This window comes from Numida meleagris, chromosome 1, assembly GCF_002078875.1.
Source record: "Numida meleagris isolate 19003 breed g44 Domestic line chromosome 1, NumMel1.0, whole genome shotgun sequence".
Taxonomy (NCBI): domain Eukaryota; kingdom Metazoa; phylum Chordata; class Aves; order Galliformes; family Numididae; genus Numida; species Numida meleagris.
In genome coordinates this window covers 67449118-67466910 of record NC_034409.1, presented here as the reverse complement: position 1 = coordinate 67466910, position 17793 = coordinate 67449118, and the positions used below count along the sequence as shown (strand labels likewise).

The following is a 17793-nucleotide window of genomic DNA, read 5'->3' as shown; positions in this document are numbered from 1 at the left end:
CATTCTCTAGGTTCTTAACTTTCTTTCAGCTCAGCTGATGTAATAACACGTAGCATCTAAAAAGTACTTGAGGTTTTTCCACACAGCACACGATTTTCGCTGCCCCTTCACTGCAGCACCAACAAGCCAGACAGCTGATGAACACCACAATCAGATACAGAAATGCTGCCAAATGCAGAAATGGGAATGGAAGCACAAACCAAATAACTCACCTTGTAAGCTATCAATTTTGAGAATATTGTGTTCTGAGTCAGAAAAAAATTGTTCAGAGGAAACCAAGACTTTCTCTTCTTGTTTTTTTTTTTCTTTAATCTTTCATTAGTACATTATTTGAAGCTGGGTTAATGGACAAATTAAAAGCCACTAAGTGAAAACCAATCTTTCAAGTTTTTGTATCTCAAGGATGGTAATAGCACCATATTCACCAGCAGTCATTACAACAGAAGTGGTTTTTTTTTTTGAACTTATACGAAAATACATTTAAAAAAATAAAAAGGTGATATGTATTTTAAATAGGCTACTAAATAAATGTGCGTTGAAGCCTCAATGTCTACTTGTGAAGAAATGATGGTTGAAATAATTATCTAGCTGAAAACCTCAAAAGTGAGCTACAGTACAACATGGAATGTGAAGACCACCAGGAAAAGCGATCTATATGAACAGGCTACCCTCTACTGGTCAGTACCTATTCTACAATCAGCACAGTGATGTGACGAGGAACAGACATTAGAGGCTCACTTACACTGCAGCCAGGTGAGAGGGATGTTGTTAGTCACAGTGCTAACAAAATAATTGAAACCTAAAGAACACATCCCTCTTTCTGCTGGCCACCTTCTGTTGATGCAGTCCAGGATGTAGTTGGCCTTCTGGGCTGCAAGCACACACTGCTGGCTCATATCCAGCTTTTCATTCACCAGAACAACAAAATCCTTCTCCTCAGGGCTGCTCTCAATGAGTTCTTCTCCCAGTCTGTACTCGTGCCTGGGATTACCCCAACCCAGGTGCAAAACCTTCCACTTGGCCTTACTGAACTTCATGTTGTTTGCACAGGCCCACCTCTCAAACCTGCCTAGGTCTCTCTGAATGGCATTCCTGCCCTTCAGCACATCGACCGCACCGCACAGCTCCATATCACACACAAACCTGCTGTGAGTGCACTCAATCCCATTGTCCATGTTACCAACAGAGGTGTTAACCAACAGTGTAGAAGGAAGTAAAAATAGATGATTTCAATGAAAGCTGTTTAACATTTACTATACAAGTTTAGGCCAATTTCACCTCAAAAAAAAAAATTCATGCTCAGCTGAAAAGCCAGCATTTGCTATGTAAAGTATTTCTCACTGCGCAAAAAAACTACGAGATAGTGACAATGGAGTTATTTTATATGGGCCATCTGTGGAAGCAAACTCATATGAGACAAGCCTAATTATAAATTATAAATTACTAATTATAAAGTAATTTGTAACTCTTTTAAGTGAAATGACACCCAACACACAGTGGTTTTACAGCATTTTCAATAAACTAAATATAATGAAAGTGAAAAAACTACAGGAAATCTACCCAAAAAAATACAGACCTTGTATGACTCAAAAAATTGACTGTAGGAGTGAGAATATTTATTATGCTTAGGTAGAACAGAATATTAAGATATCTGTATTTTCATTTTAAAGGCTACTACAACAGTGAAAGAGTCATACTCAGAATCAGGAAAAAGAGAAGAGTTCATTTTTCTTCCATATAACCAACCTTTAGCTGCTGGGAATGGTTGAGAAGCAAGGGGATCAGAGCTAAGTTCCAATGGAAATTGTAGTTGTTCTTCATTGTCTGTTGATGCTTCAAAAAAAACATATCAAATTAATAATTATTCCAAAAATATGATTTGCCAGTAGTAGCAAGCACTATAGATTCTGTTTAGTCAGGTCTGACTGGAATAGATTATTTCAGCGCATGCATACAGCAGTGCTGTTCTGCTTGAACGGTCAGGTGACATACAGTAAAGCCAGCTGTTAAAATCAACAGAGCATATGTTCTACTTATTAGAATTTAATACTTCCAGGAAAAAAATTGTAAGTCAATTTCTCTATCTTTTAATTTTGATTCTACAGCGAGATCTAAGCTATACATTACAGTAAAAAAAAAACATTAGATTTATTTCATGCAAGAGAAAATGTACCATTACTATTTAAGAAGGAGAGATATAATTAATATTTTAGAAAAAAATGGCACTGTGTTCTGCTAAGAAAATTCCATTTTTCAGAATGGAATACTTTCACAGTTCCATCTGTCTAAATTCCCATATACAGATTGCATACATACATTTCTAGCATTAGGTGGTGCTTCATGAGAAAAGACAAAGGCAGATTGTAGTAGAATTGTCTACTCTCTCCATAATGCTGTATGTTTTACTGATGCCCCAAAAATGTATCTAAGATGTTTTTGTTTTTTTCTTTTGTTTTGCTTTTTTTTTTGTGAGTTTGTGTTTTATATTAGGTGTGGGTTTTTTTTTTCAATTATTATAATTCATTTTATTCCTTTATGAAGTAAGGGCAGAAGTTCTTACTTATAAGCACAATGTTATTATGTTATTATGTTGTGTACTTCAAAATACAATTAAAACACTGCCAAGTGTAACATGAATTGTTTAGAGAAAAATATTCTAAGAAAGTAGTACACAGAACATGGAAATAGTAGCAAACATTTCTTTCCTATGTCTGTAATTTTGTCTATTAGATACAAATATCGACTACCTGACAAGTAAGACATCCTCCTACTGGAGGTCATACAAATGAGCTCCAAAAGCTCTGCATTATAACTATGATTTTATAGAATAGGCCTCAAAGTATTTACCTCTCTTTTGTGATTTTTCTGCAGGGGGTTTAGCAGCTTGTAATGCTTGGTCTTTGTCAAATGTAATTGCAACAGCTGTGACTGCAATCTGCAAATCAGAAATATGTGGCATGTTAGCAACTTAATCTCTTACGCAAAGTCCAAAGTTTTTTGGAAAAGAAAGCCAAATAAAGAAACAAATAAACAAGCAAAATAAAACAAAACTAATAAAAAACACAGGAAAATTTTACCACAGGAAAATAACAAAGGAAAAAAAAATCTAAGCAGATATATTAAAAAGCCTTTCACTGCACAGCATAAACAGGAATACTAAGGTCTGCTGTTAGAACATACAAGACAGTGCTTGTCCTGTGTTTACAATGTTGTTCATCAGTTCGTTCATTCTTTCTCTCTTGGTGAAATGATGAAAGAAATAATCATAAAAACTCATTATTACCTTTTGCAAGAGAGAAAGAAAGATGTTTAACTGATCCCAAGAACAATGTCGTACTTCTAAAAGAACCCCCATTTCATTTAAAAATAATTAAGCATATTGCATCATCTTGAAACTGAAGGAAAAAATACAGGCAATTATAAATGACGGTATACTTAGTATAGTCTATGTTTTAATGCGTACCTACTCAGGGCTTTTTGTTTCCTAACTAAAAACATGGCATGAAGATGCACCATGCTCATGATGTGCTATGTACGTAGTCCCACAATTATCAAAACTAGTGTCTCTATAGTCACCCTTCCTCTTTACAGCCTTAAATTTTACTTCAGAATTCACCAGGCATACCAGTAATCCAGCCCAAGCCTAGCTTATTCTCAGCAGCAAGTGTTAACTGAAGGCCGAAACTGGCACACCTACATGCTGAAAGTCTGAAGAAGCTGTTTACTTACCTGAACTATTTCATCCTCTGGTAGAGAGACTGTAAAATTTACATGACAAAGGCAGCAAGGAACCATAGATCGCAGTTTAAAATACAAGCTCTGTTGAAGACAAAAAATTATTTAAGAAAAAAGTTTACAACAGAGAAATTAATGGTCAAAATTCTTCTCTAGAGTACACTACCAATAACAGGACTCATTGAAAAATCTTTGGAAATCCTCAACATATTAAAAAAGGCTGAATCTATCTTTACAGCAGCTTGCAAATTAATTTCAGGCACAGTGTAGTCTAACTGTGAAAAGCAACTGTGAAGAAAATGTTACTGTCACTATAGTTTCATTTCACTTTGCTTCCATTGAACAATTCAAGGTATGTTTTAAATCAAAGACTCTTACCTTCAACAGGTTCTCACACAGATCATTGAAGTTCTTGTTAAGAGTTTGATTTGTTAGATTAATATTGCTTAATCTGGATACTCTTACTGCTGTGAACATCTGAATTAGAAACACATAGTTAAGAAAAATGAGACAAAATGGAAAGAAAAGGAAAAAACTAAAGAAGCACTTTTTCAAAATTTTACAAAAGACAAAATCTCTGTAAGCTACTGTTTATGAATATATGAAAAAGGTGACCAATCAAGACATAAACTACTGTATGTCCTTTTTACTTGCTTCATAGTCATTCTATCTCCTACATAATTTTCAACAGCAGAAAATATAATTGATGTAAATTGTGTACAATAACGTACACAATAATGGAATGTCATATACAGACACACAGGCAATCACATCAACCTGAAAGCATGCTGCAAATGCAGTCACCTTGTTTTCAGACTCAAGCTCCATTTCTGCAAAGCATAGTCCTGCATTGTGTCAATTTAGATGTGTTTTAACTCCCTCTGTACATGTGAAAATTGTGTGGTATAAATCAGCTCAAAATATTAAATTATAAACATGTGTTCTTTATTCTCCATTTTGCCTTTATCTAATTCTTATTTATCTTAATCTATTAAAGCTATCAGTATTTCATACTAGCCAACACTTTCAACATCTGTTCAAGAAGCTGTAAGATCCAGCCAGACCATTAAGAATGCCAGAAAGCTTAAAATTCACATTTACTGCAACTATTTTTCTAATCTTTGCATTTTTGTAACAAATTGTTACAAAACAGTATTAAAATAAACACAACACACACACAGACACACAAAAAATACTCATACCTCCTTGTTCTTACCAAAATACCACCCATATTTCTAACACAGGAGTTCCCTTTTAAATTATCTTTCAAAATCGGTGATCTCCAAAATATATTAAAGTTACTACTGCACGTTTCAACAATTTGGAAGAAAAGCATGGTCGTGGTTTTTTTGGTTTATTTATTTATTTTTTTTACATCAAATCTTACTTGAATTTCTGGTGTCCAGTTATTTATACCAGGCATAATTTCTGTATTGCAACTGTAAAAACCTGTAACGAAAATAAATGGGCAAATTAAGTTGTACACTGAAATACAAAAATATTTTTGAAGAAATATATACAGTCCCACTTGATGTTTTGCAAATTATTTCCCTTGAGTGTTTCTGAATATTGGATAATAATTGAAATACAAGAACATTATTTAAAGAAAAAGCAACATTTGAAAAACACAGTATAACTTACAAAATAAGAAGAGTTTCTATTATTCATACTGCAGTGAAAAACAGATAGGAAAATGGATCTTACCACTTCTAAAACAAATACTCTGACTCAAGAATTCTTATTCTGAATATTTATCCAACTGCTAAAAAGCAAAGCTGGAACTGCCATCATGTTGAGTGACATCAAAGAGATTAAGCAGCATAACCGCACTGAAGACCAGCTAGCTCATGTCACCTGATGCTGACAGGTAAGACATGCTCCCTGGCTGCCTCATGGGGCCATCCCCTGTGGAACCCCAGAACAAGAGCCGCCCAGCTAGCTGGTCCTGAGGACAGAGAAGTGTACAAAGAAGCTTTTTAGCTCTGATCAAGATATACTTAAGCATTCTCATTGGCAAACACCAAAAATCCACTACTTAGTTCCTAAGAAACTAAGTACAAATGAAGAAGCTTACTAAAAATGTGCTCATAGGAGAAGCTGAAAAGCCAACTCTTGACAGACAGCAGAGAGATGCTTAAAGACACTACCTAAAGATTGGAGTGCAAATATTGGCACTTACTAAGAGAGACTTGAAGAGACTGGGGATTAAAAAAAAAAAAAAAAAAAAGCACAACAACTGAACAGTAGGGTAAGAAGTTATCAAAAGCAAGTAAGTAACCTTGAAAATGTGAATATACAACTAAATGCGTTCAAAAGAGAAAAATCTGGTAGGGTCTCTCTAAATGCACAAAGTAAGCTAGAAAAGAAATCGTGGAGCAGCTTGAAAAAAGTATAAACATGAATTAACTTTCTTTCAGAACATCAAAAGCAGAAAATAACAGGATAATGCAGAATATACATATGGTCTGCTAATGTTCACCATGGTAGAGAAGTTTTTCACAATGGTGGAATACTCTATTGTTCAAAGAACCTGTCTTAAAAAGAGCTTTCTGAAGGAGCTATTGAACAAACAGGCAAAAGAACAAATAAAAAAATCACATAAACAGCAGGAAAGGAAAAAGATTAAATAGCTGACTAATTGCCACTGAACTCACTACCAGAGAAAAGGATCCTTTCACTTTCTAGTAGTGAGGTGCTTTTATGTGACTAGGAGCTACTAACTTGCGTGGTACAGATATTGGCACTACTCCACTACTGTGGAAGCTATTCAGAAAATGAAATTAATGGGCAGAAAGAACAAGAAGACACTGAAGAGAAGTTGGTATCACTTCTGTAAATAGAAGCAATGGCTCACACAACCACTGGGGTTCTGTGAAGGAGTCAGTAAGCACATAAACATTTGATTGATACAATCTCCTTGGGACATCAGAAGGCATTCGACAAGACAGACTCTCTAATAAACCAGTATGCTGAGGGATACAACAGAATACCACTGAAGGAAATAAACAGAAGGTCAGAGGAAATGGTCAAATTTTACAGTGGATACATCTGTAACTCAGAATTGTGTACTTCCAAAATAGCTTATCTGTAAGAGAGGATAAAATGAGGTGACTGCTGACAACCTTATTTTAGAGTAGTAAAATCAACTGCAGCAAGAACTAACAATGGATATTAAGTATGTAAGAGATGAAAACTAATATAAATGAACTACTGATGCATGCAGAAAGAATTTAGTATCACATACGCAATGATAATCTCTGTTGGCTATAATCTATGGGGAATAAAATACATGGTCATAATAATAGGCAACTCTGATAACGATAGTTCTGGACTTAAGAGTACTCAAAAAGATAAATACTCATAGCAATTATTAAGAAGGGAACAGACATTCTCACAAGCATGGGTAAACTCCAGAAGATAAAAGAGGAATGATAAGCGCAACTAAACTTCTGTATAGTTGATGACTACACTGGGCTCTTATCCAGATCAAGAAGTTCTATCAAGAGGGATATGACTGAAAACCAAACTAAAGCCACAGATGGAATACAGAAAACTGACAGTAAGCAATAATTCAATTCACTGTTCTTCCCAATACGGTAAGGAAGAAGGAAAAAAAAAAAGCTAAGATGGAAGCTGATTCAAAACAAAAGGAGATGGCTTTTATACGGGTACAAATCCTGACACAAAATTCTACAAACACCGAGAGTGCACATGGGTTCAAAATGCAAACAGCAAAACACAGAGAAAAGTTTGATAAAAAAAAAAAAGCTACTCCCTTTCAAGATGCTGCTGAAGTACTAACTGTTAGTAGTCTATTTGGGGAATTTTTTATTTTTATTTTACTTGCTCTTACTTTAATGCAATACACATTTTCAGCTCATATGTAACAGCAAGCACACACTGTGTGATACAGTACATCTATTTCTATGTGGGGTTTTTAAATAACTCTTAAGAAATAAATCTATAAACACACTAAAGGAGTTACAAATTACTGCATTTCTATTATGGGACTTTACTGCTGTCTACAGAAAATGGCCATTACTGACCTGGACAAAAATGCTATGGGTGATTTAAGAACTCCGAACTATTTTTGACTTTGCATTCTCAATAGTAATGACTGCCAAAGCAGTAAAAACAAATGCATTAAAGTCCATGGTATAGCACAGTCACAAAGTAAGGAAAATATACGAGGGCTGTTCCAAAAGTAACGTCTCCTATTTTATTATGTTGGCCCACAACATCAGAGGTGGATGTTAGTTGTACGGCAGTAGAAGCTGAACCTCCCCACCAATATTTCATTCCATTTTGTTTTAGTTTCCATGGAAACAAATAGGAGGCATTAATTCTGGAATGCCATAGGTATATGTACAAGATAAATGAAAGTGCTACAAGGGCAAATTGCTCACTTCAGAAATGATGCTGTTGTGTCACATTCCATGGCTAAAAATACTTCAACGTACTGCACTCCATACTTTTATTTTCATTGACTGCAAAACCTACAAATTTGCCATTGAGATTCTAAAAATCTTCAGCAACAGAATCGTATGAAGTAACTACAAATTTGCAACTACGGTACAAATCAGTAAAATACAACATGCCACACAAATGTTGTGTTTAACTCAGTTTTCATATCCCCATAAGTCTTCATGACTTATTATTCAGAAAATTTTCACTTAGAAAGTTCTATCTTGTCACGTTGTTAAGAAGGAGGTTTTAGAGGCTGCAGTATAAATTAGAAAAATATCGTTTTAACTATACCAGAAGGTGGTGGAGCATCTGTCAGCAAAGAATGTACATCTTCCATTGCATCTGTATCATCAATCTGGGGGGTGAAAAAAAAAAAGGCAGTAATAAATAAAAATCACATTGCCATTCCAGTCAGAAGTCTCAGAAAGATATAAAAGTGATGTTATTTAGATCTATATCTGGCAGCTAAGCAGAGATTTAAAAAAAGGATTCCATCAACCAACCTTCTGAATTTAACCCAAGAGCTTATGGTGTGCTTAATACTTGGAAAACAGTTCCCTTCATTAAAAGGTATTGAAAAGAAAACAATGTGCACAAAACATAGAAGAATTGCATTCAGTAAGAAGGTAACAATAAATACATGATTTCTAAAACAACTTAAAATTCCAAACAAGGTATCACAGAACTCACAACTTTTTTCAGCTAAGTGTTCCGGAAATCAGAGTCAGGAGCTTCATTAAAACACCTGGAATACTGTGTCTAATAACCATTTCTTAACACAGGGTACAGTAGTAAGTGGTTTCACAAATTAGTAGTCTTTTTTTTCCCTTATAAATAAAGATTCAACTATCACAACATAGGGCACACACTATAGGACCAGTATATTCACATGATGCACAGCAAGCACGGTCCCTTAATTTAGAGTTCTTCATTCCTTCAGATCCTACTTTTTTTCCACCTACTCTGAGTAGCATTTATAGTGTACTCTGCTACGTACTTATGTTTTTCCCTTACACACGGAGACCTCCTGCTATTTCCCCCAAGCACTTCTAACAAGGTTAATATATAAGTCAGAGAAAAGTATTCTCCAAAACAGTTAAAAAAAAAAAAAAAAAAAGAGCTGGGCTCTGCTTGCTCTATATAATACAGTTCTTAAATAGCTGATTTTGCTTATTGCGGATCAACCTTCTTTATGGGAACACATGAAGGAAGTTTGCCTGACTTTTATCACTACTATCCCTCTTATATTTAACAAATTTAGAAGGAAAATGGAGGATATGCTTCTGTTTTTCAGATATTTTTCGTAACTCCTACATAGGGTTTCTTGCAATGAAACAGTCTTTGGGTTGTTGTTTTTTCTTTAACGCAATCATGCTTTGTTTGTGATAGTCATTCAACACTTTAGCACTGACTGAAGTATCTTCTGATCAACTCATCTACTTAAATACAGTGTCTCATGGTACATCTCTCATCATTTTTGTTTAGAGGATACAATTCCATTCTTCAGAGCCTATACAGATCATACCAGCTGCAAAACTATTTGATGAGAACAGATCTTATTCCTTTTAAATGGAAGACTAACTAGCAGCAAGGTTTCTTTTTGGGACTTCCCAATTTACTTTCTTTGATTTTAGTATCCTTGTAATGCACTTGAGAACAAAAATTTACTCAAAGATCAGAAGCACTAACTAAACTCAATTTATTAATTATACCAACTGCTCACAATCTGTTATTTGTTTTTCACTCTCCTTTCCAACCTCTGTGTTTTCAAATTAATGCCTATTACAGCACTCTCACGTTCTCCCCTATCAACAACTGTTCTTTCAGATTATTTTCCATGAAGGTAGTGTTTTGTGAAGATTAACATCAGTAAAAGAATCGAGTGTATGTCAGGCCGTAATTACAGGTTGTAATTTCATTCACTTTTTTCTTTTTGTTAGTTGAGGTCAGGTCTTTATAACACTTTTAACTAGAAAAACAAACCAAAGCTCTACCGTTCTTTAATACCTGATCCTTTCCTTCAAATTTTATACTGTTAAAACTACATCTTTAAATCTGAGTGAAGAAATAGGTAAAAGAAACATGCATTTTTTTTTAATCTACAAATGGGTTTTGTTTCTCGTTGTACCTGTAGATGTGATTGGATGGTATTCCCTTAATTTTTAAATTTTTAAACTCAGAAAGGAGTCAGCTGTAAGTTCAGAAAAAAAGTCTTCCTCTATGTTCTCAACACCTGTTTTTCTGAATACTGTCAGTCTTAGAAACTAATAATTCTGAACATCAACGTACAACAACAAAACCTTTGCAAAAGGAAGAACATAAATTTAGCAAAGAAAAGATGTATTAAGTGTGACAATGGAGAACCACATCGTTCATAAGAATGTATGTAGCTTTTGGATCCATCATGACTGTTGCTTGCAATAGGCAGAAGAGCATTTCTCACCAGCTTAGTTATCATTTTACAGACTGCTTACATGTCACCAATATCAGTGTGACATTCTTCCTGATGACATAAAATGGGAAGAAAAAAAGAACTATAAAATTTTAAGAGTGTCTTTGGAGTAATGATTTTTTTTTCCCAGTCTTTTTTTTTTTTTTTAATTGTTTTTGAATATATGTTGGGAAAAGAAAAAGGTGTGAAAATTAGTACTGAAAAAGTTATCACCTCCAAGACAAAAGCATCCTTTTTCCCATGTGAAAGATCTAGCTCTGTAACTTCATCAGAGCTTTCTGATTGAGATCTCAATAACCTGGAACGTTGTCTTGGCTCTGGAATGGGAGACCCAATGATTTCTTCAGGTAGTTCCTAAAAAAGATATCACAATTAAGTTGCTCAGTGTAGCTTTAAAACCATTTCATTTCTAAGCCATTTCTTTCCAGTTTTCAGAATCAGAACATTCTGAAACTAAGTTTTCTGAGAAATAAATCTATAAAAGTAGAAACTGATTTGGTTATGTGGATTGTAAGATATGAAAAGTACAGTACGTTCACAATAAATAGTGAACATATTATATATCTCTATAGAAAATAATTTATGTTACAAGTGATGTAATCTAAGAATTCAACGATATATATAGTATAATTTGTGTTAGACTCAGAATGCACTATTTTTAAGAATATAAAAGCTTTACTTACTGGTGGATTAATCTCATAAAGCTCCTTGTTTTTTGCTATTGTATCATTTATTTTCTTTTGCATGTGAGAAATATGCTGCTCATAGGTGCCATCGTTTGGAGTCTTCCCAGCGATCTGAATACCACCAGGTGTTGGCAAAGCAGCTAGATACACACCTGTTGCAGACTTTTTAAAAAGTCATTAAGAAAAAAAAGATATTCTTCAGCATTTTCAAACCTCTTACACAAGCATGTACTTCCAACATTTTCAGATAAATAATTTTCAGTAATTGTTATATTATAATGGAGATTATAACACCTACATTACAGCACAATCTCTTCCCATAACAAATTTCTCTCTACTGTTCACATATGTGGAACACTAGTCTTCTAATAAACTCTCTCATTCTCATAGGTCTTTTGTATGATGGAGCTCATAACTTACCTACAAGTTCCAAACAAAGTACGAATTCAAAACTCTTCCAGATTACTATAAAATTTTTATCTTCTAAACGAATTATGTTGACTTAGGTCCTGGCACTAATATATCTTGCACAGGCAAGTTATGGTCTCCCAGTTTCCAAGATTTAAAGTTTGTTCAAAAAATTTCTACTATTACAGAAGTTGTGACAGTCCCATTTTATAGTCTCATGAAACAGATCACCAGCTCAGACAAAAGAACCATGGAAGCCACTCAGTCTTACCCAAGCATCCTCTTATACTGCTGGCAGGAAGAAGCTAAGTCACTATTCTTACCCCACATGACAAAACGAGGCTAAAAATATTGTGAATGAGCATTTCCTCACTATACCTAGGAGACTTTAAATCTATCATTTATTTATTTCTTCAGAGCTATCAAATAAGAGGCAACAAGCCTTTCTCTAGTTGGCAGCTAACCAAAGGATGTATTGACCTTATTTGTCATGGAATTGTAATGCAACCCAAGGAACAAGGATCTCTGACCTTTAAATAACACAATCATTTTTCTACAATTCATGACACCAAACTGTCTAAAGTTTCTTTTCCTCTCATGCCCTGTCAAATAAACACCTCCTCCAGCAGAGTTTCAAGAGGTTCCAATTTTCTTTTCTTGTGCTGAAAGACAATCTGTCCTGACTTGTCAGCAATTAGACACCTTATTTCTTCCCATCACTTCAATTTATTCTTAAAATGACTTCTTAATATCTCTAGCTATCCTGAATTCCACAACGCATGTAAGTCTTTATGCGTTGAAAAAATAATGTAACAAAGCAAAAGAATCCCAAGATTGAAACTGTACTTACTGCCAACCCCATTAACATATTTTCACCCACAGTGATTTGAATTCTCAGCCCAAACAGAGCATTCATTCCTCTCAGCTTAAGTTTGTTCATCAGTTGTGTGTGCACTTCATATTCCATAAATGGCAAGAGATTACTGATAGAAGTTGCATTTGCTTCTGCTTGAGCTTTCTTCTTCAGACGGCATAACCTGAGAAGAAGAAATAGAATATAGCATCAGCAGACAATTTTAACAGACTGCTGAAAACTGCAAAGGATCACAGAAGACTTTCTCACCTCGCTGTATCACCTAATACTACCAGTTTCTTGTCACTGTATTTATTTATTTTTAAACAGGATTTTAAAATAAATAGAAGTAAATTCTTGTTGAGAAGACCGAGGCACTGAGTCTCAATAAATAAGACTTAATCTTCATTTTTATAAGGAAACTATTTTAATATGAAACAAAAATTTGTAGCAATAAAAGAAACAGAACAATACATAACCTTCAGCGATATTAAAATAATATTCCCTATCAGAGCAAAACACAAAAATTAGAAGTATTATATTTTTCTAAGCCACTGAATAAAATCCTGTCTCCTTCACTGAAGCATACTTAAAGGTTATTATCAAACAGAAACAACATGCATCACACAGGTGTTTTTTTTCCATAATAGTCTGACAGCACCAGATAACTATTAAACATCTATTTTATCTGTATATGTTGCTGCAAACCTCTTAAGGTACAATTTCAGGAAACCACATCTACCAGTAGAACTTGAATAACTATATTAATAGGAATGTTTCAAGTCATATTTGGGAATAAGGGGAAAAAAGGTAGAAGAAGAATCAGTGCCCTCACAGCTCAAGCAATAACAAAGTTAAAAATACTTGTTTTTCATGAATAAAAGGCCACAGAAATACCATATCTGACTATAATGTTAGTCACATTCCATTCTTTGGGTTTAGTCCCATAGGTTGAAATTCAAACACCACACTAGTCTAATGACTGCTTACTTTCAGTTACAGAATGTCATTCAAAAAGAGCAAATGATAACTATATCTTTTAGTGATATGATCAGACATTCCCTTCTAAGGACCACATTTATTACATGACCAGAAAAATGTAGTAAATCGCCTAATTCTAACAAGTTCACCTCAAAATACTTCTGATTGTATTTTAGCTACAGGTCTACTTTTTTCCCCTCTGGTGATCGATATTTGAAATAATATCTTGAAGATAACAGGACACCTGCAAGCACTCAGATACCCATGACATGAAGTCAGTTTTCAAAATCGTGTTGAATACACAATTGATAATACTAAGAACACCAATGGAGGAGTATGTAACACACCTCTACAGTAGTTCCAGTAATTTTTCTCTAGCAGAACTCAGAATGATAATCACGGGATCATCAAAAACCCTAAGATGAGAATTCCAGCTTCCTTCCCAAAACAGGGTCAGCAGTGAGATCATCCAAAGGATGGCGACCGTCCAGCGGGCCATCTAAGCAACATGCTCCACTGCCTGACTGTCCTGATGGGGAAGAAGTTTTTCTTTACGTCCAGTATGAATCTTTATTGCTTCAACTTAAGGCAAGAGCCTCTTGCCCTTCCACTGTACACCACCCTCTCTATGTCTGCTCCACTACCGCCCCATACATATGGGCAGGCTGCAATTAGATACCCCTGAAGCCTTCCTCTCTCCAGACCGAATGAGTCCAGTTCCCTCAGCTTCTCCTGTCAGGTCAGGCGCTTCTTACTCTTCCAGTGGCTCTCCACTGAACTTGCTCTAATCTACGGACGTGTTTCTTAGCCTCGAAGAAGAACAAAACTCAACTGGTACTGTATTAACTGATCATCCTCAATGTTGCGTAGCTAACAAACTTGAAGGGAGCGCAGACCATTACCCACCCTCAAGTGTCCAACACGACAGGTCTCATTGCAGAACCTATTACACTTGTCATCCAGGTAGGTTATGAACTGTAAACCACAATTATTTCAGCCCAGCCAACTAACTAGTTATCTGGCGACACAACTGGCCACCCATATATACCACACAGAGCTAACCTCTTTCCCACTGTAAATCTCTTGGTTCCCTTTTTGAAATTCAAAGGCCATAGCATAAATGTGACATAGCTGACAATTCTACAGAGCTGAAGTTACAGACATCAGCGAAGTATAAATTCAACTGACCTAAAGGTTTTGTTGAGTTTACAATAGAGAAGCTGTAACAGCTCATGTTAGCAGTCTCCATCAGCAAGTCAGAGCATGGCAACTCTGCCTTATAAACCAGGCAGATGAAACACAGCAGTGTCCACCAACATGTTCAGTAACAGAAGTTACTGAATAGCCCATCAACAGACATGCTCATAACACAATGGGAGGAGAAAGCCAGCATTCCCCTATTGCACCTTAATACACTGTTGTTAAAACCTAGCAATTCAGCATGAAAATTTAAGCTTTAATACCACATTCAATTTTAGCAACAGGAATTCCTTCAAAGATTTCTAAAACTTTACAAAGGAAACATTTTGATCAATACCTGGCTTGAATAAGACATCCCTTTCCAATAACGGTTGCCTCTACAGGAAGATCAATTGTGGTGAAAAGGACATCGGGAACTTTTTGCTTCCTGCAGTTGTAACAATAAGTGAGGTGAGCAGGGAATGGCATGTTCAATTCATCGTATGGTATATGGCAAAAACCACAACCCGGTGGTGAAGCTTCTTCAATCCTAAAAATACATTATGAAGAACATACTTAAAACATCCACATCTTGTTAACAAGCATCAATATGTGCATACATGTATTGCATTTCATCAATAAAAGGTTAAAATTAGGTTCCACACTACCAGCTAATATATAAGTAAGACTTGTATTCAAATTTATCACATAGGGATTGAGTACATACAGTGGACAACGATTTATGTACTCCTAAAACATTACTGAGCTAGCTTTAGGCTCTACAACTTATTAAAATGCAGTCCATGGTACAACACTTTTACAGAGAATTTGTTGTACCGAATATAACAGTCTCTTTTATCTGGATTGTATGCAAAAACCTACTCAAGTCTACTAAGCAGAACATAAACGACAGAACAACCATCCTACTGAGAAGAAGCACAACAGATGTTAACACTGCAAAATTATTTTCTATGATAAAGTATGAGGTAAAACTTGCTGTTCATTTTGAACAGTTAGTCCCCCTTCCTAGCAGGAAATACCCAGGAGTGACCACAGTAAAAAATATGAACAAGGAACATGTATGCTAACATCGTCCTTGTAAACTTACTTTGTTTCACATAAACCAATGCTTCTCAGTGATTTTTGAGGAGATGCTTAAAACAAATTGGACAGACTTGGAACATTAAGCATCACTTTCTTTGGAAAGCATATTTTGTCTCAAACATGGGCTTTGTCTGTCTGGTTGCTTTATCTTACTTTGTTATCTTTGCCAAGTCTCTCAGTAGCAGTGAAATACATATTTAGATAAAAATGTAATTTCCATCACAATGTGAGCACATTTCTTTCTTTCCATCTCTTATTTTTTCTGACAGAATGTAAAGTGATATACTGAATATGGAAACAAATATTTGTGTTCTAGCTACATTTTTCAAGATCTTATCTACACAAGAAGATAACAGCCTCTTGCTGAAGTAAAAAAAATAATAAACAGCACAATATTAGCAGGGTTATATGGAAAAGTAATACAAGCGTTAATATATAACAAACAGCCTTACTTGTGACTAAAGTAATCCCTTGAAATATGTGATGACTTTTCTGACAAACAAAATAAGCTAATAGTATGTATTAATCTAATGAGGATTTTTTTCACAAAAGTAATTGTTTGTCAATAAACACTCTTTAGATTTTGTCTGCAAAAACAGAAGCAAAGGGATGTAGAAGGAAACTTCATGGTTTTCCTTCAGTTTCTTGATTTTTGTTTCATGAACTTCATCTAAAACATACATCTTGTGAAAAAATCTGTGATCACCATCGTTTTACAACTAAGCTATTTTATCTCCTACACAGCTCTTAAACAGCACACAGAGCATATACACAGATATGATAACCACAGCAGAATTTGGCTCATGTAACTTATCATACATGTGTCATTTTTTCAAAGTGACAGAAAGTTGAGAAAGATACCTGAGGAGTGACAAAGAGAAAAACTGAGTTATCATCTGTGGTTAGTATCAAATGTGTTACCTTATTCAGACTGTTAGAAATAAAAACAGAATATCTAATTTGTTGTAGTGTTCCATTACTTCTGTTGTTGTTGTTGTTAGTGAAAAGCAGAAAAGTGGTTGGTCCCGCATCCTGCACTGTAACACTGTAACCTACCCTAATAGAGAAGAACTATCTTGGCTGTGAGGAAAAAAATCAACCTCTCCCTTCTCTGACCCTATGGAAAAGAAGCCAGGCTGCCATGACAACCTTTGATCCAAACAGCCTTCCATGGTGCCATCCTGAAGAAACCTAGGGTTCAGTACAGCTGCTGTGCCAGACGCGGACAAAATACAGACCTCTTCACTATAAGAGAAAAAAATTACAACAAAGTGAATTCCTACTACTCAGCACAAGTTTTAAATAAAACTATTAGATTAAAAGGCTTGTACTTAAGTCTCAGTAAATTCAAAATAGCTAATAATTTTACACATTCACTCAATTTTATCCATGAAACCTCACACACAATTTTCTTTCAGTATTGAAATTACTTTATCAGTAAGTGAAGCAGGATCGAACAGAAAGACTAAAGAGCTTTGCCTAAGGTTAGGAAGAATATAGTACAGTACCACAAAGGTTACTCAGGTTTAACAATGGTTTTTGACACCACAGTTAGTGAAAAGAAATCCAGTCATCCAACAAAAGCAAAGAAATATTTAAAAAATGAAAGAGCATAATTGTTTACCAAAGTGAACCGGAAGCTGAGAGCATCATCATCTTACAGACATTTACTCTCTAAATGAAATTACGACAAAACATGGACAAGGATGCTTCTTGGAAGATAGTAAGAAGCAGAACTACCAACAACTACAATCATAGTACATACAGCACATAAAGTAACTGACCACATTCCTGGTTTAGCAGAGTTAAAGCTCTCAGAAATGCAAAGTGTGATCACAAAGCTTTTAGCATTTTTTGAATTTGTTAAATATGAAACAAACCTATAACATTCAGTACTTAAAATGCTATGATGGAAAAACATGGAGAAC

The 17793-nt window shown here is 35.0% G+C and overlaps 1 protein-coding gene across 8 annotated transcripts in view; it reads right to left on the bottom strand.

The window, feature by feature from the left end:
• The window catches only part of C2CD5 (C2 calcium dependent domain containing 5), a 69136-nt gene that overhangs the window by 9852 nt on the left and 41491 nt on the right, over nucleotides 1-17793 (bottom strand). For 4 of the 8 annotated variants that reach the window (XR_002436837.1, XM_021391676.1, XM_021391618.1 and 1 more), the window contains exons 11-21: nucleotides 16922-17110; nucleotides 15120-15311; nucleotides 12599-12785; nucleotides 11338-11502; nucleotides 10868-11008; nucleotides 8494-8557; nucleotides 5123-5184; nucleotides 4114-4212; nucleotides 3730-3819; nucleotides 2848-2935; nucleotides 1747-1833 (exon numbers count right to left, since the gene is read on the bottom strand). Coding sequence is in view for 7 of the 8 variants with exons in the window: in XM_021391676.1 (XP_021247351.1) it covers nucleotides 1747-1833; nucleotides 2848-2935; nucleotides 3730-3819; nucleotides 4114-4212; nucleotides 5123-5184; nucleotides 8494-8557; nucleotides 10868-11008; nucleotides 11338-11502; nucleotides 12599-12785; nucleotides 15120-15311; nucleotides 16922-17110 (1364 nt within the window). In the remaining variant the exon portion in view is untranslated. The remainder of the gene's footprint in view (nucleotides 1-1746; nucleotides 1834-2847; nucleotides 2936-3729; nucleotides 3820-4113; nucleotides 4213-5122; nucleotides 5185-8493; nucleotides 8558-10867; nucleotides 11009-11337; nucleotides 11503-12598; nucleotides 12786-15119; nucleotides 15312-16921; nucleotides 17111-17793) is intronic. The other 4 variants (XM_021391656.1, XM_021391635.1, XM_021391663.1 and 1 more) reach the window with 2 other exon arrangements.